Raw genomic sequence first — 24,572 nt, 5'->3', positions numbered from 1 at the left:
CATGTTACTTCGTTTAATCAGATGTCCACAGTCAGACTGGTCTCAATGGGATTAAACAGATCGTGATCTGATTCCATAGATCTAGAAAGATATATGTTTAATTTTCAAAGGTGTTCAGCATTCTCTTGGAAAATTAACAGAAGACAGTTCTACCTGAAACTCTAGATCCATTCTTATGATCACATAGCTGCTTTATATTTTCCCTTCATACAATAGAAACTGTCTTCACCATTGCAATGGAAAAAATGAAATTAATAAGCTATATTGCTAATTACTCCAGAACTAAAATACGAGGCATATGACATTATAAAAACATGCCTGTCAAGGTTCAAAAATGTAAGTTTTGAATATTTACCTGTAAATAGTTGTTAGTTTAGAAAAAATGAGAACATTTTTTAACAGACTGAAGTAGAAACATCAAAACTACTAAACAGATGTTTCAAACGAGGCAAAGAGTTCACATACTTTAATGTTATGATAACAAGAAAAACAAAGAAATAATATTCACGTGAAACAAATCTGATGCTTTCAAAACATGTAAATAAAGACAGAAATGTAAACTTAGGGCTGTCACTGATCCCTGTCATGGATTAGCTAGCACTGGTGAAGGTCAAGAAAACATGAGTCCTCTAGCCAACAAGATGGTACAATGAAGATAAAATTTTGCTTCAAAAGTTTCCGAGTTTTGACTACATAAGGCAACTGCAACATTAAAAGATGTAATCTGTGTACTCCACTTTTCTTTCTTTTGTTTTTACAAGAGAAGCTGTCTCCGTAATGCATTGAATCATCAATAAAATTATGCTTTCATGGAGACTGTACCAATTTAGCATAGATGCAATGAACTCTAAGTTATCTAGAAGGAACTGCTGACTGATAAGGTAACTATGCCTCTTAGATTTCTCAACAATATTTAAATAACTTTGATGAATTTATCCTACTCAGTAGGTGGTCTGAAGACGAAGTTAAGAAGTGACAAATTTTTGGTAGAGAGTTAAAAAAGAATTGAGAGAGTAAAGTCAAATTGAAGTTTTGGAGTTTTGCTGTCAACTTACATCCTCTCTTGAATTTTCTATAATAAACATGCACATCTGAGCATTACTTAAGCAGTCTATACAGTGCATAAAATTGATACTTTATTTTTAAGACCCACAAACACACAAAAATAGTTTCCCTTAAGTAGAGAATCCCCAATGGAAAGGATCAACAAAGATCAAGGGGGAAATAAATCTTCCATGCTTACCAAGGGATAAATGATGATGATGGTCTTATGGACCAGCAGCTTACTGGCCTGCCTTATACCACTTTGGCATGGGCATGAAGAATATTTTACGCATTTTGGGATTGCTCTGAAACTTCCCCACTGGGGATTTATGAACTCCTTCCTAGAACCCAACCTTGTTTACAGTGTCTTTGGGATGCACATTGGTTTTGTCAGTAAAGAATCAAATCCCAAAGAGCACATTCCAAGAAAATATTCATTTTGTTTGGTTTTGCTGAAAACTCATTCCAATGAAATTATAGTGCTCAGCACAAAATGAGGGCTTGGTTTTTCATGAAAAGATATTTTGTCCAAAGTACAGAGGTACTTAATAAGACTTTACTTGTATACGTTTTCATTTTGAGCTCTTTAATCAGAGGTCAATGCACTTCCTGTAAAGGGCTATAAAGATTTGGGGCTTCATATGTCATCTGGTCTCTGTTATAACTACTCAACCTTGCAGCTGTAGCATGAAAACAATCATAGACACCAGGTAAACAAGTGAGCGTGGCAGTTTTCAAATAAAATTTTATTTATAAACGAGGCTGGGGGCCAGATTTGGCCCGCAGGTTGTACTTCGCCAACTTCTGTTTTAAATTATTGTCAAGGTTCCAAAGACTATTCTATGTTCAGGCTAAAAATAATATACTCCAAACTTAAAACATTCAAAATGAGGATCATATTAACGTGAGCAGTTACACTAATCTGAGTAGCTTGAAGAAACTACGGCTTTCTTTGTCATGATAAGTGAAAATTACACACAGTGAACTAATAAATATTTAAATCTAAGCAAATCAATGCATATTTCAATTTCTCCTCAATTAGTTTTATTTCATTAAAAAAATTTTTTTAAGATTTTTTTTTTGATGTGTACCATTTTTAAAGTCTTTATTGAATTTGTTACAATATTGCCTCTATTTCACGTTTTGGTTTTTTGGCCCTGGCATGTGGGATCTTAGCTCCCTGCCCAGGGATTGAACACGTACCCCCTGCATTGGAAGGCAGTCTTAACCACTGGACTGCCAGGGAAGTCCCTCAATTACTTAGTTTTAAAATACAGTGCTCATGCATTTTAGAGAAAGAGAAATATATAGAGAAATAATGCAATTTTCCAACCACATGCCTTAACAAGTAGGGATGCCTCTCCTTTGGGATGTTACTCAGAATTAAAGTTTTGCAATTATTTTGGAGGCTTGTCAATTCAAATATCTCAAACTGCAGAAATTGAGACTTCATAAACCAGGGTATATCATTTTGGGGTGATTTAGTTGTGTTTCTAACAGTTCTGTCCTTTGCAATCACACAAACATACTTTATACCTCCTTCATAAAAGGAAGATTTGAGCTGTATTCCAAATTCAAATTATATGTAGAAATATATACGGCCACCTAATTTAAACAATTATAGAAGGCCTATGGAACAGCTAAACTAGGATTCTGTAAATGAACTTACCCTTATCCACATACATAAAATCTTTCTTTTCTTTTCTCCTCAGTTCAGAGAAAGCGGGTTCTTCCTCTTCCTTCTTAGAATTCACCCTGTCACTTCTGCAATGATATTCTCTCCCATACTCTTCATCTTGCTTCATCAATTAACTGCACATTTTCTTCTTCATGGCTACTTCCCTTCAACCTCTAACCATGACCAAGTCACTGTTTTTCTTAAGCCAAAAAAGCAAAGCAGAAGTTCTTTCAATTCTCGTCTCCTACTGTTGACCTCTCTCAAACTTCTCACCTAAACCTTTAGGTCGAGAACATTATACGAACTGGTTCTAATCCCACACAGCCCTGAGCATCAACGTCACTTCACCTGTTGCTAGATGGCTCCTGGCTTAACCATTCTACTGAATGTTTGCACTAGAGCCTGGGCACTTATTTTTTTGAATTTTTCAACGGGTGCTGTTTGTTACTTTGTCCTTATCCAATTCCTTTTCTCTGAGTTCTACTATACCACATCCCCATCTGCACCATCTCTACTTCCTCAAGCTATACTACTCTAGTGGTACTTACCATTTGTGTACTTTACATCAGTTACTTAATTTTATCTCTGTAATGCACATAATAATACTAACTACTGCAGAGAAATGTTGTAAGTTTTAAAAAAGTTACTACACATGAAGCACTTAGCACAGTACAGGGCACACAGGAAGCACTAAATGAATGTTAACTACAATGATGACTTGTTTCCCTAACGATTTTACTCTTCAACTTTTAGCGTTTTTTCTTCTCCTAGTTTTTCCCTATATGTGCGTTTTCCCCTTGCTTCTAGCTTTAGCTCACAATGCTTCTTATTTACTCCAAGCCTCCAAGGCAGGCTATGGCTGTTAGAGGCACCACTGCAGTGTAACTAAGGGCCTAGGGTTAAAACCAGAATACCTGGCTCAAATTCACAAGCTATGTGATATTATGCAAGTAACTCAATCTCTGTGCTTCAGTTTCTTTATCTATAAAGTGGGGACAATAATTCTATCTATTTCATAAGGCTGTTGCAATGATTAAAAGTATTACTACAGGTAACATTCATAGGACAGTGCCTGGCACACAGTAAGCCATATTTAAGTATAGATGCTTGCTATATTATTCTTACTTTTATTATCTCCATGAATTTAACGCCTCTTTGCGAATGTCTCTCACACATCTCTTGCCATTCCAAATCTTTCCTTTGGGCTTTATATTCCCAGGCACGCATATACCAGAAGGACAGCTCTGTCCGCATGCTTTACTGGAGCCCCAATTCAATACGGCCAAAATCAAACTCTTCCTCTCCTCCCTGTATTCTTGGAATCACATCACTGCACCATCAACCACACAAACACCCAAACCGGGAACATATGAATCACTTCTGATCATTTCTCTTTTATCTCAAATATCAAATGCACTCAATGTTATCTCATAAAAATTAAAATCTGTCTTCTCCCTTCCTACAACCACTGTTTAGTTTGATCAAAACTCTTTCATTTGACCATTGAAATACCTTCTTAAATGGTCTCCTTGTCAGCTTGCCTATCCTCCAAGCTGGTAAGCCAGTTTCTAGAGTAATGTGTCTAGACAGTTTGTCTAAGGCATTCTCATGGGCTTATAGATAAAGCGAAATGGTTCCTTGGTGGATCTACTCATTGTTGCATCCTCATGTCCTCCACAGATCTACAATGACCGTATTGTTTGTCCTCTCCAGCACATATGATTACCCCACTCTTTCTGCTAGTTGGCTTCTATTTATCCATTAAAACACAGCTCAAATGTCACCTCTGCCTTGGATTTTTTCTTAAGTGTCCATAGTGCCACGTCCACAGCTGACCTGCCGGTTGAGACAATTTTCTTTTCCCATGGTTTCACACTACGTTGTAATGAACACAATATATTATAACTATCTGTTCGTATTACTGTATACACTGTAAGCCTATAGGCTTCAACAAGGCTAAGGCTATGATTTTTTCATCACCTATTAAGGTAGGCTCTGAATGAATATTTATTGAATTCAAAACACTAATTTTAGGCACTTGGGGAGGAGAACAGAAGGTTGAAAATGCTTTCCATTTGAGATATTAAATATATTAAACAGCCTTCACAATTTTCAATAATACTGAAGAATATATGTGAAGCACTTGTTCTTATGTGTATGAGGTGGTCACTTGCCCATCCTTTGACTTCGTAGGTGAAGGGCACACTGACAGTTAATGTTGTGCCGTTGAACATGATGATGCATGTCCCTATCATCCCTGCTTCCACCCTTATCTCCACACCCACATGCTACAGTCTTGATACAATAACCAAAGTCATCTTTTTAAAACCGAATTTTGACCATGTCATAGCTCTCCTGTAAACTACCCAATGGCTTTGTATTTAATTCAGAGCAAAAACTAAAGCCCTTTATAAGGGCCTACAAATCCCTGCATGAGCTGGCCCTTTACCTCACTTTTTGACTCAGTTTATTAGTTTCCCTATTGCTCTGTCTCCTCCAGCCACGTGGCCCTCCACTCTGATGTTCTTCTAATATATCAGGTGCCCTCCGGATGAAACAGGGCCTTGGCACCTGCTGTTCTCACTGTCCAGAAAGCCATTATCCAACACTGTTAGTGGCCTATTACCTCACCTCTGTCGAGTCATTTGCAAATGTCACTTTGTTGGTGAACTTCTTAGTAAGGCCTTCCATGACCACCCGTTTAATATTGCAACCTTTCCCTGCAAGTAATCTCTCTTGTATTTTTCTCCTTACCATCAACTGATACTTTAAAGAATGTTCTTACTTAGTCATATTATTATTATTGCTATCTTTCTCTGTTCTCCAGAGTACAAGTTTTACGAAAGCAGGACATAATAGATGCTCACTAAATAAGTTTCAAATAAATGAATAAAGCGTTATTTTAGTTAAAACCCAAGAAAATGAGGTAGAGTGCCAACAAAGCTGAGGCAGCACGCTCCACTAAACTCTGATGGAAAAAATATATATATACACATATATATACACACACACACATATATATATCTGAAAACAGGAGCATTTTTCAGAAATCAAATTCCAGAACTTCTGCAGTGAACAGTTTTCCCTTTGCCCCATGCTTGTCCCAGAGCATGTGAAACTGTATTTAGAATTCTGATTTCAGAAGATGGTGTGAGTTAGTAGAAAGAACTAAGAGACCTGGATCTGAATCTGCCTCACTAGCTATGAGTAACCAGGAAAGTGATTAAACATTCTGTGTCTCAATGATCTCATCTATAAATACATTTTTAAGAATCAAATGGTACATTTTATAAAACGCAGATAGCAAATTCCTCGTTACTTGGCTGCTGAATAAATGTGAAGCAGCTCAGCTAGGGAGGCAGGAATACCTGAGTTCAAACCTTGGGTCTGTAACTGACTTTATGAGCTCTACCTCTTTGAGTTTTCGTTTCTGCATTTGTAAGATGAGGATTCTTATGCCTAAGGTGCAGCTGTGAGATCCGAGAAGAAGAAGGTAAGGCGCCTACCCCATTTCCCGTATACAGTAGATGCATATTAAAGAACAGCCTCATCTCCCAAGTCCCTTCTATGAAGGCTTCTCCCCCAGGGTGTCAGAATCACAATACACACCACAATTAACCAGGTCGTCAAGCCAAGGGAAGATGCTCCCTTATGAAGTACTTATAAATTACTTATAAATTAGGCTGTCCATAAACATTTCTGGAATTAATAACATGTTATGTTTCATATTTATTATTCAAGGAAGCAAGAAACTATAAAGTGCATATTCGAGAGAACTGCAGTGATCCAGTTTAGAAACCAGATAACTGAATTGCTAAAAGCGTTCTAGAAATTTGGTTATGGAGGGAGCATTTCTACATATTAATTGGAGCAAAAACGTCATCCACCTGAATACCTGATTTCTGGACAGCTCAGGAGAGTTGAGGGTGGATCTGTAAGTGGATTCCAGACTCAACAATAGCAGTTCAATAAAAGGATACGACAATCAAAACTTTTCAGAAAGGCTATGGGCTGACCGTGGCTTGTAGCGTCCAGGATGAGCCTTGACGGCCACTGTCAGGGATACTCTAAAAACACATACCCACATGAGTTAAGAATTGGACTAGTTGAACTTAAACATCCTGTGCAATGGTCAAGATTTGATAATAAATCATCTTGTATGTCTTATAGTAACTATAATAAATGCAAAAATGGTCCAAACTCTAAACGCTGAAAAAACTCTAAACAGACTCTAAAAAACTCTGAAAGAATACACACGTAAAGTCATTTTGCTCTGTGTACACAGCACACACATTCAGCTTTTGACGAAGTCAGCAACTGTGTGTTTTGTTTTGTTTTAGATTGTGAATAACTCAATATATATTGTTATGTCTACAGAAATCAGGCACTACCTGATTATGATACAACTTGTCATGCATAGAGTAAACTCAAAATTTCTAGTACCAGTAAATATACCAGGGAAATTTGAATGTAGTTGAAAATAGGGACTAAAATTTGGGGGAAAAGAAGTAGATTATATTAATATGATAAAGAAACTTAAAATTGAACACTACTGGATGCAGCATGTCTAAATGATTTGGTAAAGTTTTCCAAATGAGGCAGATTACACTAAGTTCCAAATCAGAAACAGAACATACTGAGTGAAGAAAACTACTGATGAAAGAATTACTTCTCTGTCTTCTGAAGCCATTCAACTGGAAGAACTATAGAATATTCCCAGGTCCTCTCCTGCCAAGTCAGTTACAATGGAATTTAAAAACCAGTTTTATCTCAGATTTGTGCAATGGAAAATACTTCAGTACTAAATCAATAATTTATTTCAGTGCAATGTACTGTAACTTTTTTGGACACGTATTTATTGTTATGATGTCATGAAAATTTAGGAGAATTTTCCTCTCCTGATTGCCTTTCTATATTATCTCTAATAGTCTTTGTTAAGTTGAGGTATCATCTTCCTCTCTAATAGCTATCCCAGGAACATGGGATATAGAAATTTAGTCAGTTCCCAGAATGTACTTTATGATTCTCGACCAAAAACATGTTGGGTTTTTAGTTTCACAACAGGCTAGGGGAAAAAAAGGCATAAAATGTAATTGTGCTCTACATGTAGAATCAGTCATTTAAACTTCCGATGACAAAGGTTTCGTCTCCAGCGTCAAAATGAGGTACAGACTTTCCTGACTCACTATCTTATGAGTACCTATTAGCTGTCCTGTGTCCTAAGGCAGGCCTCTAGAATTTCTTCCCCTTATTCAACTTGTAACCCTCTCTTTACTAAGGACCATTTCCCCAGTATTCACCAAGTCTATCACCCTTTAATATAACCAAATTTTCTTCTATTTTCTATTTTTCTAATTCCATTTTTGTAAAAATTAAGTTCAACGCCCACATCAACAATGCTTTATCTGCCTTCCCTAAGCTTTACATGCTTCACACCCTTGACCCCTCCCTACATAAAACCAGCTCCCTAGACCCGCATGCACCTATACAGTGTTTGCCACCAGCCTGTTCTGTATGTGTGCTTTAAATGCTGCCTAGTCTTCCATCAGTAAAAGCAGCCCAACTCGTTCCTCTCTCATTAGTTAGATAATTATAGAAATATAATCTCCACCACTAAACCTGCTTAGAAGGATAAAAGAGCTGATGCCTGTTTTTTGGACAACACTGGAACCCCTGAGTTGATGTCTCACATATGATTTAATAGCTTTATCAACAACTGGTTTAATGTCGCTGCTACTGTTGTTTCAATTCTATTATCCATGTGTCTAAGATATATGTGATAATGGTGTTTAATTTCGCTATTTTTCTGAAACATTGCCTTGGGTGATACAATTTGAGACTATAATTTTACAACATGACACTAAAATCATGAAGCCGGAAAAAGCTCCAAAGTTAAAATCTAATTCTAGGTTCCAAATTTTATTTATACATACATACATAATTTATTTATATATGTCTATAAATGTCTATAGATATATGTCTATATATGTCTATAAAATTATATGTCTATAAATATATAGATGTATATAAAAATCTACAGGTATTTAAAAACCTTTATACATACATATACCTATACATATACACATATATATTTATATGTACATAAGTCACACATAATAAAAAAAAAAACCCACTTTTAAAATGACAGGTACAGCACAATAGATTGTTTAATTTTTAAGTACCCAAATAAAGCATCATCTATTTACTGATGGCACACTGTATGCAAGATACCACGGTGTGGATGTGCAGCTATGAATTACCTCCTCTCTTCTTGTGTCGTGTCCTTTCTGCACAAACCAGATAACTTTTGCTTGTAAAGATCGCGGGGTACATTCCAGCAAAGTACTGTTGTTCTCTACGCCATAGGCCAATCGCTCCTCAGTCTTATCCAAAACATCCCCTATAACATAAATGTTAACATCAGCCTTGAGACTTTGATTTTACTGGTAAACAATATTTTTTAAAAGATTCTTTATTCAGACCCCTAGAGCAAAGTGAATAACTTTTATTACTCATTGTTAATTTCTATACAGGAGTTATGTAGGGAGAGTAGCACACCAAAATCTAGGCATTAAAAAGGCACAGCAGGCTATGGAGTGAGACAGAAGGAAGTAACTGGGAGTTTGGTTCCAAAGGATGTAACAGTCAGATAGGTAAGAAGGTGCATCAGTGTTAAATTCATGGAAAATCAGTGGCAACATCCACTGATAAAGCGGGCAAGGTAAGCACCAAACAATTAAGCAAGGCATAGAACTAAAATTCATGATTACAACCAAAAGCGGAGAGCAGAAATCAAGGAGATATGGCACTACATAAACAAAAGTGTGAGCGTTATCTTGACGATGGACGGCACTTATCCAGATACGGGGCTCCTGAAGGAAGAAAAGAGTACGAAACTGAACTAAGGACTTTGTGAACCAGAGCTTCTTGATTATAATCTGTATTTTGGCCCAGAAAGGCTCTCACTGAACTTGAACTCAAATGGGCATAGAGGCAAGTATACCTAACTGCAGTTTCGAATAAAAGCAAGTGGATTTATTTTTTGTTGTTTTAACCAAGATCAAATTCAGTACTAGATCCCAGGATTTTTTTTTCTATGTCTGAGTCCTCCTTGCATTCAAAACTGACCCCTAAATTTCCCTAAAACTATAATGCCACCTTTCTCTAGCTAATATTCTCAGAGGCTTACATCTTGCATCAAATCCAGACTCAGCCTGGGGTCTAGCAAACTGATCCCGGACCACAGTCTCTGGATCTGTGTATAAATATCTCTGGTCTCCCAATCATGGTGCCCCTTCCCTCTGTTGCTTCCTGCTGAGCACAGCCTGTTCACCAACCACCATGATGGTGTAAAGAGTCAGGACAGTGGTTTTCCGTCTTGTCTGACTTCTTTACATTTGTCTACAGCTGAAATTTTCTCTCTTCCTTTACACATTGGACCACCTACCACCTTTCATCAGAAACCCAGTGAAAGAGTCCACGTGTTTCACTTTATTCTATCCAACGCTTAGTAGGTGACTTGATGCAAGTTAGATCACTCTTGATAAAACTACTGTAAGTTATAAAAACACGGTGAAGATATTCCCAGGGTTGAACTGGTGAAATAAATCCTGCAAATCACTGTGGCAACTGTCACCTAAAGTATGCAGCATTTTTGTTCTAGGAGTCCCCTTTTTGAATTCTAACAATAAAGCTTGGTGGGTAGGTAAAACGTTTTCCTAATTAGGAAAGATTATATATCAAATGCACAAAATCGTAACTACATGGAAAAACCGAATACTTTCAGGAACATTGTTCTAGTGTGTATCAATCACCAAGAAAACAAGGACCCTGTTTAAGAAGCTGACAGTTTATCTTCAGTGCACACTCTAAGAAACCCATGGCAATCGATTTTCTATGGATTACCGACAAACTGCTGTCCAAAGCACTGCTGAGCTGCATTTCCATGCCGAACATCTTGTCTGCGGAACCGCCTGAAAGTAAGTAAATGCATTTAGGAGATGTTCAGATTTCAATTTTCCAGACGTTAAAAGATAGCCAACCGCATTGAAGTTTCAAGTAGTATTCTGCTACTGAAAAAATTGATCAGTCATACAAAACCAGGATACAATCCAAGTTTCATAGTTTTCCGTATTTCCATTGAATGTTATTCAATGGATAAGATCTATAGAAAACTGTTTTTTAAATCATCACGAGTTTGATTATAATTTAAGAAGGTTCTCTTTACATTTCGTTAAGAATTTAGTTAAACAAGAAGTCTTCTAGTTCAAAATGAGTGTCTTGGGTGGTAAAGAATGTGTTCAGATAAAGACAATGGGATTTGAAGCAGACTACCTATTTGAGTAGAAATGCATAAAATTCCTATCTATATTAAAGTGCATTAAGTAAAGGTATTTGGATCTAAATGTTTTGTTCTACAGACGTCATGATCAATATGATTGCTAATAAAAATAAACTAATAATATACTCAATTTACTTTTATTCACTTATAACATTTAGAAAGTATATGCCTCTATTGAATGTGATGGTGCATTTATCTGTTTAACAGGATGTCTTACATATAGTAGAACTCAAGAAATATTGTACTTCTCCTCAATTTGCCTCTAAAAGGCAAATACGCTTCTAGTATATTTTCATGTTTTATAGTTCGCTTAGACATATAATTGACAAATGACAATATTCTTTATCCATGGAAAAAGAATTCCAGAATATATACCATGTTTCAAATTTGTAAGCACTGTTCTCAGGGATTAAACAATGGAAATTATCATTATTAGTACTGGGAAGCTAAAATCAAGATCTTCAGCATATTAATTCAGATTTGAGATAAAAACAGAAGTATTACAATAAAAGCAGAAAATACTACTTGCTTCTCTAAATCATGGCATATCTTCAAGACTGAGGGAAAACCAGAAGGCAAAACAGAAGTTTTACCCCAGAGGGAAATGGGTGAGACTTCCAGACTGAGAAAGAGATGCTTTAACCATATGCGATGATAAAATTTGGAAAAGGGAACCAGATTCAAACCCCAATGCCACCACTCATGTGCTGCATAAACTTATACATACCCCTTGCCTATCCTGGTTCTGTGTGTCTTCCTTCGTAAAATAAAATTGGGCTAACTGACCCCTAAATTCCAGTCTCAATTTTTTTTTTTATTCTAGCTTTTCCTCAAGTTCACCAAATAGTGATATTGGAATGTTATTTCAAGAGATGGAGTGCTTCCTCACACATGAGTTCAGATCCTAGTTAAGAACGCAATACTTAAACAACCATTTAAGTATTTCCCTATATTGAAAGCCAGGACAGAAGAATATTTCCAATCGATTTTTAGGATTATGATCTGTGTGCGAAAGCATGTTTAAAAAAAGATAGATTGTGGATTAGAAAACCTTACCTAAAGACCTGAGATTTTAGAAAGTTAAGATTAAAACTGCCACACGGATCATTCTACTGAGTTAAACTGAAAATAAACATTGACAGAAAAGTAAGGAGCAAAATTTAAAAGTTTTAGACCTCTATATTATTTTATACTAGTGTTAACATCTATTATACAACTGATAGCAGCTCTAAATGAGAATAAAAGGCTGCTGTTAATTCCTCACTTCATTGAGTATTGCTTTGGTATTGGGAATCCCAAGCCTGCTGAGGAATAATGAATAATGGAACAGGAATAAATCAGTGAAATGGGAAATAGGTTCCACTTTGCAGAAATGATATTGTATCATATTTATTATACAGATGATTTGAGAATAAAGGGAACTACAATCAGCTAAGACTAGATAAGCATTGTGGATAGGTGTACACAAATTTTGTTTAAAATCACTGGAAACATGCATTTAAAAAGAAAGATATCACATTCTCCAACAAAGCTTCAGTTCACTTTATACTATCCTAAAATAGCTGTTCTTTACTTCAGCATTTAAAAAAGAGTGTATTCAAAGCAGGAGTTTTAGAAAGGTTAAGCAAAGTTGTCGTTTATTCTCCAAGTCGCGTATTTTTCTTATATCTCTTGCCTCTTGGAAACTTTTAAAGAGAATGCTGGAAATAGACGGAATACAAGAGCAAGGGGGAAGAAAAAGACCTAGCTCTAGAAATTATAGTGTATTTTGGAAGACTATTTTAAACAAGTGGTTTGAATTGTGAATTAATGTTTTTCCTCTGTTGATTCATTTTCACTCCGTGAACAGAAGGGTATTTATTTTAATGACCAGTTTTCAATTTCTGCTGCTAGTCAGATCTCAAGCAAAAACGATCTGCTATAAAAGCAAACTATTTTCCCTTTATGTCCTGGAACTTATCCAAAAAGTTCTCCTCCAGGGGGTGGGTGACGGTTCACAAGAGTGACGCTCCTGGAAGATCTGCATTACATGTCACCGAACTGAACTAATTCACTTATGAGCGTGGCCCCTGACCAGCATCTCAGTCCTTCCTGTCTATGATTTTGCCTATTCATTTAACTTTTTCTAAATAACTCTTTTTGTCCACCCTTTTAAATACTATCTTACAAACTTGTGCATGTACAATCTTACAAGATGTACTGTATACCAAGACATACTTAGCTATGGAAACTGCTCAGTTAAAATTCTTCATCGCTCTTGCATGCCTAATACGAAACCTTGCTATTCGGAAGTATTTGATGCAAGGCTTGTAAACATATTGATTGTTGCTAAAAACAACAGGATAAATAATATTGTTACTTTTGGTAAAACTACCTTTCTGCCCTTAGATCCTACCACTTCACTCCTAACCTGTGGAACTACACGGCTTTCCCAGAACATTCTGTGCCTCTGTACAAACAATTAATTCTCTTTAGCTGGAATCTCGTTATATCTCTACCTTCAAGACTGAGCTCAAAGGTTGGGTTCTTTTGAGAATTAAATAATGTGTTATGTGTATTGCACTTAGTCCAGTACCTTACACATACTAAGTGCTCAGTGGTGAGCTATCATCCTTATTTACAATTCCATTCTCCACTTCAGGTTCTGATTTCCTACAGACAGGGGGCTGTGACTGTTTATTCATACCCCTTTAACACAGTACAGAAACTGGCTTAATGAGTGAATAAATCATAAAACAATATTTTCAATTAATAACATGGCTATATTCCTCAAGAATTGCTTTCAAATAGCATTAAGCATTTGCACAAAATCAATTAATTCACTCAATTCTTTAATACAGTTGGTAAATTATTCAGTTCACAAATGTCCTCTCAAAGCATCTTTTGTTTTTTTTGCGGTACGCGGGCCTCTCACCGTTGTGGCCTCTCCCGTTGCGGAGCACAGGCTCCGGACGCGCAGGCTCAGCGGCCATGGCTCACGGGCCCAGCCGCTCCGCGGCATGTGGGATCTTCCCAGACCGGGGCACGAACCCGTGTCCCCTGCATCGGCAGGCGGACTCTCAACCACTGCGCCACCAGGGAAGCTCCTCAAAGCATCTTTTTACTATCTGCTTAGTATATATTTAAACACTCATTGCAATGTTAACTTAGCTAAGGTCAAATTAACAAACATTTGAATTAGTGACTAAGTGTTTTTAAAAATGAGATTCTACTATACGTGTAAACTTAGAAAAATAACAACTGTATTAAATTAGATTAAATTAGATTTTGAAAAAGGTTTAAAGAAAAGTAGCCCAAAGTGAAAGAGCAAGAGTAAATGAAATTAATAAAAGTTGCTTTTCAGTAGGGAAACTGCATATGAGTCTATATTTTTGCTTTATATTATCTTTAGTCACTTTATCAAGTGAAAAAGATAATTGCTTATTCTATAATAAAAATATTTTCCCTTATTTTTGTCCCCAAAGAATGCACAATTTCTTCTGACTTGAGTGAAGATCCTTATTCTTTAAAATACTTTCTGTACCTCAAGGTCTCCTGTTCAAAGAATCCCAGGATTTACCTTCTCTAACAAGTAGCAATGACCCCACTGAATTGTCGATATTAGAGTCTGGAGGTCTTTAAGTACCTTTCATTTGTGTTGAATTAAATCACACATTTCATTAATTATACAGGTCATGCATTTGCCTAGGAGTTAAAATATTCACTTTCAAAATGAAATAAATGAAGACCAGCTGGTCGGGAGGACACAGGGCAAATGCAGGATGTATTTTAGAATTTATTTATTTATTTTCCTTTTAAGTCTTTGAATTCCTCACGTGTGGGGTGGCTAGCCATTTCCACATTTTACGTTTATCTAAACTGGTTTCATGTCTTGCAGCAAAAGTTTCAGGAGGGGGAAGAGTTGATTGAAAGCCAGAGGAAAAATAAAACCCCAGCAGCCTGCTCAGCCCAGTCTCTACACAATAATTAATGGGAGTTATTTTTCAGTAAAATGTGGATGTTTCAAAACTTATATTATGAACAAAATAGGACTATGATGATTAGGAGGTTGGGATTAATGTATAAACATTACTATATATAAAAGGGATAATCAACAAGGACCTACTGCATAGCACAGGGAGCTCTACTCAATACTCTGTAATAACCTATATGGGAAAAGAATCTGAAAAAGAATAGATATACCTAAAGTCTATGTACCCCTGAATCAAGTTGCTGTACACCTGAAATAAACACAACATTGTAAATCAACTATATTCCAATATAAAAACAAAAAAATCAAAGTTACTTTGGGATAAATGGAAAATCACTAAAAAGAAACAAACAAGCAAAAAAAAAAAAAACACGGTTATTTTCATGGAATGAGTACAAAAAGAGAAGAAAATCGTGTTAGGTTTGTTTCTCTAAATAAGGGAAAGATTCCATGGAAGACTCTGTCTCACCGTTTTGCATGTGTGCCTGTTGGGTAATACCGGGAGCAGGATATGCCATCCCAGGCGCAGTAAGGGTCTCGAGCCAGGCAGCAGTCTGCACAAGCAGTTCCATACATGTCACACTGATGGAATCTGACTTGGGCCACGGCAAAAGCAGATCCAATATAGAGCTGTTGCTAGAGACATCAAGGAAGAGAGAGGCCACTAGTAGAAATGGGCAGAATTCTCACTGAGCTCTTACACCTGGAGTTTCACATTCCTACACAATCGCCTCTGTGGACACTCACTTAAATGACTGCAGTTACTCAAGACAGATAATGGAACACTGATACTTTCATTTTCTCCAAGATCTGAAATACTTTTACAGGCTTGGATGCATGAGTAATAAAATTGCTAGAGCAAGGCTGACAAAAATCTCAAGAAGTTGACTATTTTATTCATTATCTAAGTAGAGTCTTTCGTCATCTAACATTGTAGGTCTTTTTAAAAGATCTATAGGAATGTCCAGTAGGAGACTGGAAAAGTAAATGGTCTTTTTTTGCATTTTTAATTGAGATACAACTGACATATAACATTATATTAGTTTCAGCTGTACAACATAATGATTCGATATTTGTATACACTGTGAAATGATCACAATCAGTCTAGTTCACCGCCCTCATCACACACTACAAATCTACAAATTTTTTTTTGTGATGAAAACTTTTAAGATCTACTCTCTTAGCAGCTTTCAAATACACAATACAGTATTGTTAACTATAATCACCATGCTGTACATTATATCACCGGGACTTACCTATTTTATAACTAAAAGTTTGTACCTTTTGATAACCTTCACCCATTTCACCCAGCCCCTGCCTCTGGTGACTACCAATCTGCTCTCTGTATCTATGAGCTTGTTTTTGTTGCTGCTGTTGTTGTTTGCCAATAGTTCACATATAAGTGAGATTATATGGTATTTGTCTTTCTCTGACTTATTTCACTTAGCATAGTGCCCTCAAGGTTTATTCATGTTGTCACAAATGGGAGGATTTCTTCCTTTTTTATGGCTGAATAATACTCCACTGTGTGTGCATATATGTATGTATGTGTGTGTGTGTGTGTGTGTGTGTGTGTGTGTGTGTATAAAATTTGTTTATCCAGTCATTCATAGATGGACACTTAGTTCATTTCCATGTCTTGGCTATTGTAAACAATCCTTCAATGAACATGGGGGTGCATATACCTTCTTGAGTTAGTGTTTTTGTTTCCTTTGGATAAATACCCAGAGGCAGAATTGCTAGATCATATGGCAGTTCTATTTTTAATTTTTTGAGGAACCTCCATACTGCTTTCCATAGTGGCTGCACCAATTTACATTCCCACTAACAGCGCACATAGACGTATAACGTAGAAAAGTGATGTAGATATATAGAGAGTGATGTGGAATAAACTGTAAGAGATGTTATTAAGTAAAAAGTAGAAGTAGCAGAACAATCAACATCCCATGTTCCCATGTGCCTAAACATAAAAGGTTATTTATAAATAAATGAGGTAATATATGCAACAAGTACTTCTGAAGAAATTTACACCTGAAGCTGGTTCCAGTAAAGTAGAAAAGAGGTTCATGTTTCATTGTACACTCTTTTGTATTACCATCATTACCACTGTTTTTTGCAAAAACATTACCAAAAAAAAAATCATGGAATAAGGTCCTATCATGGTTGTAGAGGTAAACCTACTCTTGTCAACCTTTCTAAAACCAGAAAGTGAAGAAATCTGTTACCTGTAAACCACTATGTATTTTTGTCAGACTAAAACTGTAACTTGTTAATATGTAAGCACACATACTTAAGCTTTCTATCCTTTGACCTTATCTGATAATACAGAACACACACACACACACACACACACACACACCCCACCCCCCCACCCCACAACTTACTCTCTTTGATGAAATCTCCATAGAAATAATCGGAACTGGATCCTGAAAAATTAAAAAGATACGTTTCCTTCTTAGGAATAAAAATATAGAAACATACCTTAGTGTGGTTATAAATTACCTGAAATCATACTAGGTATGTGAGTTGTTTGCTGCCAAGCAGTCTCTAGCTTTCATTTTAGTAAATCAAAAGGAAAATACACTTAAATAAAATACAGCTTTCTTTTAAAATATATTTTCTAGTAGAGTAGGACAAAATGTGGATGAGAAAAGTAGTGAATAATCTAAGCATCTTATAGTTTGTCTCTGGATTATAATTTTTGTGTTTGCATTTGAATATTACTCATGCTCTGGAAACTCAAATATCTTGAAATAAAATAATAAAGTCAGAGTGTTCTTTCTTATAAAGAAAGTTGAACCATTAGAAGTAAAACAGTTACGTCTTTGAATAGGTCTTACTGCCAATAAACCATGTGATCTTTCATTGTTTTAACCCAGGCCTACACAAAATACTTTTCTGTTAGAGTTCAATTTCCATGAACCCAGAATGCTTTGAAAAAGATGCATTGCCATCATCACTGTCTTAGAATTGCACCAGAGGAAGGATGAATCTACAGGATAGTTTGAGAGCCTATGTGCAATTCTAGGGATGGTGACTGAGACGACAGTGTCTCTAAGGACACCACAAAGTCAGTCAATCCTGAAAGTGGAGACGCCATAGGCACGTGGGATCCGCTCTGTGGATAATTACCCTTCAAACAATTATTTTCTGAAAGAGAAAAACTGATCCTCTCTATTAAATTTTTAAAACTATTTTAAACTACAGAACCATATATGCAGGCATACATGTATTCATTCAAAACACAATGTTTCTTAAGGGTTTATATGAACAAGACATTGTGATGAATGTGGTTAATATGAGAGCTATGATTCCTAATATGAAATGAAATCTTACAGAGGTCCAATACGCAAAATAAACAAAAGCATAGCCGCTCTGGTTGAGATAAGAATGTGGTTAACTTTGTGCATAGCTATGGGGAATCTAATCTCCAGAAGAGCCAACGCGAAATAAACTGTTTCTCATCAAAAATGTTTTCATATACATTCATCACCTACATACACAATCTTCATTACTTGCAGACTGTGTTCTTGCACATTTGCTTACTTGCCAAAATTTAGTTGTAACTCCAATATCAATACTTGTGTTTCGCAGTCATTCACAGACATGTGTGTGCTCAGAATGGCAAAAACTCTGAGTTGCCCAACGTGTACATTCCCAGATAACGTCGGTCAAGGTGATACCCTGCCTTCTTGTTTCAGCTCTCATATTGTAAACAGGTATCCTTTTCATGGGCTATTTAGTGCCCCATTTTCATACTGTTGTGCTTTTTGTTAGTGATTGTGCTGATTAAAAGGCCCCTAAGCATAGCGCTGAAGTGCTGTCTCGTGTTCCTAAGCTCCAAAAGACTGTGATGTGCCTTATGAAGAAAACATGTTTTAAATAAGCCTTGTTCAGGCATTAGTTATAGTGCTGTTAGCCATAAGTTCAACGTTAAGTAATCAACTATGTATACTAACTAAGGTGTCTTTAAACAGAAACACACATAAAACAAGGTTATGGATTGATAAGTTGACAAAAATGTCGTGACTAGAGACTCTCAGGAACTTAACCCTGTATCTCCCCTAGGAGCAATGATTACTAATTAATTCAGCGTTCAGGGTGACTTCAAAGACGGTAAGTGCCACAAATGTTGAGACTTACTGTGTGTGTGTGTGTGTGTGTGTGTGTGTGTGTGTGTGTGTGTGTGTGTGTGTGTGTGTGTGTGTGTGTGTGTCAATATGTACAATTGTTTGCGTCATGTCTAATCTTTCCATTATCGTTTTGTACTTTTCTCTCTTTTAGTAAATTCTCTGTGTAAACTGCATGCCATAAAAAAGCAGTCTACTCACCATACCACAAAGTCCACAACATGAAATCTACTGCTAATTTTTAACTGTCTATATCGATAGTAAATTTGTTCAAGATGATACATTGCAATAATGATTCTAGAATTCACTTGTGGGATAAGTGTCATTTCTTTATGTCACAGTTCATATAATGAAATTCTTTTCATGCTCGGTAAATACTGGCTTCTTCATCTGAACAGTCTATGAAAATCAAATAGATGTATCAGAATTTTAAATTATTCTTCAATTCACTCTGAATTCACAATATACCTGTTAGAAAAAAACTGACGTAATGTTTTTCCTATTTATAACTCACTTGCAACTGTCTGTAATACAAAAATGTTGGCTATATTTTTCACTAAAAATACCTTGAATATCTGAAGTTCTTCTAGAATTACTTCTTCCATTGATTCTGTTTCTTGGTTGTAAATCGTGATTACTTTCAGCACAATTCCATTATCTGTGAGAAAACAAAAGAGATAAACTAGAAGCTTTGTCACAATCTGGTTTTCAAACAATTAAAAACAATGGAGAGACCATAAATTCAAATAAGATTTGAAATCTAGATGTACAAAACATTTAATCATTGCTAGTGAAAACAATATGACTACTTACATATTCATATTCATTATTTCAAACATTTGATTCAAAAATCCAGTTAAAGGTTCAGAAATCAAAATGTCTTTTGGAATTAATGAAATATAAGACAGATGGCAAATTATTCTAGCTTCTTCTGTGATGTATGATGAAAGAAAACTTTTTACCTAAAGCTACCTTCCCTGTAAGAAACTATACCTTTAATCTTATGGAACCTTCCAAGCAACACACTATGGAAATTTATATAGATAGATAGATAGATAGATAGATAGATAGATAGGCATATAGAGAGAACATGTTTATATCTATATATACTTTATTTTTTCCTTCCAGTTTTAATGAGATATAATTTACATACAGCACTGTATAAGTTTAAGGTATACAGCATAATTATTTGACTTACATACATCATGAAATGATTATCACAATAAGTGAACATCCATAATCTCATATAGACACAAAATAGAAAGAATTATTTTCCTTGTGATGAGAACTCTTAGAATTTACTCTCTTAAAAAGTTTCATGTATAACATACAGCACTGTTAAATTATATTAATCATGGTGTACATTATATCCTTAGTACTTATTTATCTCATAACTGGAAGTATGTATCTTTGACAACCTTCATCCAATTCTCCCACCCTTCACCTCCAGTAACCACAAATTTGGTTATGTACACTTTTAATAAAAATTTCAAGCATACACTATTGAGAGAATAGTATAATGAGTCCTCCTGTACAAACCATTTAGCTTCCATAATTATCAATAATTTTATAGATTTATATTCACCTTTTACAACTCCACGTTATTTTTATTATTCCTGATATTCTGAGCTTGTTATTTCCAATGAAAAATTTAATGAGACGCTAATTTGCTTGTAAGAAAGATTTGGTGTAGTGGCTAGAAATAACTTAGAGAAAAAAAGCACGTTGGAGGTTCTGATTCAAGAGTTTCTATGGTATTTAAGCGATTTGTTTAAAAATTATGAAATATTGCGGTTGGGTTAATAAAATTTGATTAAAATAAACTAATAACAATTACCTGTATCATACATTAAAAGGAACAAAAATTATCGTATCAAGCACACATTATAAATATCCCACAATTATTATATCAAGTAAAAAGCAAAGATGAAACTCAAATTATCAATTTGCAACCAGTGATTTTGCAATAAGGACTATATAGCATTAAAGCAAGTGTCTGGTAAATTTGGGGAAAAATAACTATTTTGTGGGATTTTCCAGTGCTGTACTCATCACACATTTATCAAATATGTTCTTTGTGCTGAAAAGCTGTGGTTCAATATAACAATATCTTTACATTAAACATAGGTTACAAGAGAGTGTAAGTATATACCTGATATTTCTGGAATTCTCTCAAATACCTTTGGTCAATCTAATAAACAAGTATTTCTGAAAACATTCTTCGACTTTTATATGACTTCTCATTTAAAAATAACATACTTTTTTCTATGATTAATTTTATCAAATATTACTCTTGCTTATGGAATTTTTTTTTTTTTAAACTCTGTTGGACATCACTATAAGTGAATTCATGGCCAGGTAACTTTAACTTTGTTAAAGAAATCTGATGCTTTGTTGATCTTGAACCCACAGTGTAGAGCACATTACTAACCTCCTAAAATAAATGAATAAAATACAGCCTGCACCGGAGATCAATTTCTGGAAATCCGACGAATATCTCCTTACTTAAATCTTTGCTTTTTCAGAAAGCATGACTGGAAAAACTCAAGCACCAATATTAATACTATATCCTAATTCCTGATTTGGGCACATGCAATGTCTCTTTAGAAAATGTCAATGATTAAAGTTAAGTATGGTAGAATGTTTCCTCTTCTAAATAGGATCTGCTGTAGCAATTACTATGATGCATATGAAAAAAAAGAAATGATCATTTTAAAGACTCTTTAAATGACTATATAATTTTAAAGTACTTGACAGAATTTGATACATATTACCCTGGATGCTAAAAGATTGCAAGTTCTCTTCCACAAGCTAGATCTAATGCACAGCATTAACTGAAATTACAAATTTATTTGAAATATTCACTTTTAGCATATTTATTACACTTTGTTTTATTAATGCAGGATATTATAGCTTTGGTCTAAAATTTTATCTCCATTATGTGTAACGCTTGGCTTGTTTGGGACACATGGTTGACTTCTGATGGGGCCTGATAAGCATAGCTGAGACTACAGATTTAGGTGAAATTACCTAAACCTCACCTAAAGATTGAAAAATCTTGAGACCTTGCTGAGCAGCCAAAGGTAGCAGTGGACCTGGGGGAGTAACAGGATATCCTTGTACGGCACCCTACTTCCTCTGTGAGCTCTTTTTGGAACCAACATTGTTAATTGTTTGTTAACATCAATTACTCGTTACTTTATGTATTCATTTGTTCAAATGTATTAAGTATCGACCATGTATCAGGAATTATGTGCAGTAACTACCCCAAATCTTCTCTTCCATTGCAGTAGACAGGTAGTATGTAAATGAGCCAATGGGTCAACCAGGGTTTTGTTGATAGGTGGGGTTTTTTTTAATGTAATAATGTTATTGATTTTAAGGTTCAATTTAAATGTCTCTCTGAGTACTCTCTAATCTCTTTACCTGTCCCAATGAACAAGACATCATATTGGCCATCCTCGGCTTCCACTCGATCCACTGCTATTTGTTTCAGGTTATACTTTCCATCTGTTTTCACCAGTATTGGTTTTTTATGGGCAGGTTTTATGGGCTGGTGCATAAGTGGATGGCTTCTGGCAAATCTGATGGCATCATCGGGGTAGTCTTTGGTGGTTCCGTACCTCCCTCCATTCACCTTGCTGGCACACTGAAATACAAACGGATGAGAGACTTTTTTCCCCCTGAAACCTAAGGAGCAAATTTATACTCAATTACGAAAAAAATTGCAAAAACTGCGTATGTTCACTTAATCAACTGTGCATTTAGCAATATTTAGTAACCATATATTCTTCCTTATAGAAATAAAATCTGCATTAAAAATTGCATAGAGAGACTGAATTATTTCAAACATGCAGCAGTAGAAATAGACAGATAGTATGAAATACTGAAAAAGTAAAGTATATGTAATACCGGTATAGTTTGGAGGTAATACAAACGTATAACATTATAAATATTCTCATTACTTTTCCTGCTTCTAAAATTTATTTTTCATATTTGTAAATTAAACTTTAATTTGCTATGAACAGTATATTGTTTATAGCAAAACAAAGAGACTCTTTATTGTGCTAAATCTTCCCCCCAAATTCAGAATCACAACCGCACAGCAGCTTTCCCATTATTGACACTACGATTGGTGATGGTTCCAATTGGCTCACTGACTACAGAATTTTAGTGCTGTAACATTGAAACCTATTCAAATTCCATCGCTGCTAAATAAGGAAAAAACCCTCTCTGTTCTACTGTAATCTGTATGAATTTATATTATTTTTGTATGAATTAGACACAATAAATTGAGAAGACAAGAAATATTTGCCATAACATGTCTCAATTCTTAAATCACTGACTCTAAGAATAAATGTTCAACGGTACCTAAGTTACTTCTTGATATACCTTTAACTGCGTTGATTCATGCTTGTTATTAAGCGCTCCCTCATTTCACATATTTTCCTCCAGAACCAGCAGCAATTGCAATGATGACCTTGATAAAAATTTTCCACTTCAGAGTATAAATACAGTAGTTTAGTAATCAGATTCTGCAAAGAGGGCATTTTTAATGGTTTGTTTTAAAAATTTGGGCCATATTTCTTAATTTGGCATGAATTTTTCACTTGAGTGTACTTTCATGATATATAATTGGAAACATTTTGGACCAGCCTGGAAGCAGTTCAGTAACCAGTCACTTCCTCCAAATCTCCTTTAATAACCATGTGGTTTCAAGAAGCATTTCCAGCAAAGCCACAGGAGTGGGTTTTCTCCATTTAAATTGTAATTTCAATCAATAGAGTGAAATAAAATATACTTTATGTCTTACTGGAAGTAATAATTTTAAGCTAGTGAGAGAGAGTGATTGAAATGGTAAAGCCTTACACTTGTTAACGTAGGTAAGCTATGTTTCCACTTTGAATTTTGCCTCTGCAAAAATGGTTTCTACTCGACTTGCAAGCACTTGTGGAATCAGCCTAGTGTTGGGTTTTCACCAGCTGCTCATAATAGTGTAGACCGTGACTTGCATGACAAGTTCAGTATTTGTTCTCCATGGACAGCAGACACAATGATGCTACACCTTCCCAGCCTCGTTGTGTACGGGACATATGATACAAAATCATCCTCATCATAATCATCATCGTGTGTGCAATTAAAAGCACAAGGTTTGAACGGCTAGTTAGGGAGAATCTTAGTAGTATCGGTTAAGAGGCAAATGGTGGAACTCCTTATTCTCTAGCAACACAGCTGTATTGTCACTTTTCTTCCACAAGGCCAGCAAGGATGGCAAATGGGGTGCTCAGAATTCTGAAGAGCCAGAGAAAAAGCTTCCTCTTGACACGTTACAGTGAGAAGTAGGGAGAAAATGTGGCCTAGGGAACTGAGAGCCTGACTCAAATATTATAATAAAAATTTGGTAACATT

The 24,572-nt window shown here is 35.6% G+C and overlaps 1 protein-coding gene across 1 annotated transcript in view; it reads right to left on the bottom strand.

The window, feature by feature from the left end:
- The window catches only part of SEMA3E (semaphorin 3E), a 108,958-nt gene that overhangs the window by 6,903 nt on the left and 77,483 nt on the right, over positions 1-24,572 (bottom strand). Inside the window, exons 10-15 of the mRNA XM_060156162.1 lie at positions 22,590-22,812; positions 19,730-19,821; positions 17,418-17,459; positions 15,503-15,669; positions 10,628-10,695; positions 8,983-9,122 (exon numbers count right to left, since the gene is read on the bottom strand). Of these exons, the coding sequence (XP_060012145.1) occupies positions 8,983-9,122; positions 10,628-10,695; positions 15,503-15,669; positions 17,418-17,459; positions 19,730-19,821; positions 22,590-22,812 (732 nt within the window). The remainder of the gene's footprint in view (positions 1-8,982; positions 9,123-10,627; positions 10,696-15,502; positions 15,670-17,417; positions 17,460-19,729; positions 19,822-22,589; positions 22,813-24,572) is intronic.

Source organism: Lagenorhynchus albirostris, chromosome 8 (assembly GCF_949774975.1).
Source record: "Lagenorhynchus albirostris chromosome 8, mLagAlb1.1, whole genome shotgun sequence".
In the NCBI taxonomy this organism is placed as follows: Eukaryota; Metazoa; Chordata; class Mammalia; order Artiodactyla; family Delphinidae; genus Lagenorhynchus; species Lagenorhynchus albirostris.
The sequence above is the reverse complement of the archived record's forward strand: the minus strand, read 5'-3'. Positions and strand labels throughout refer to the sequence as shown.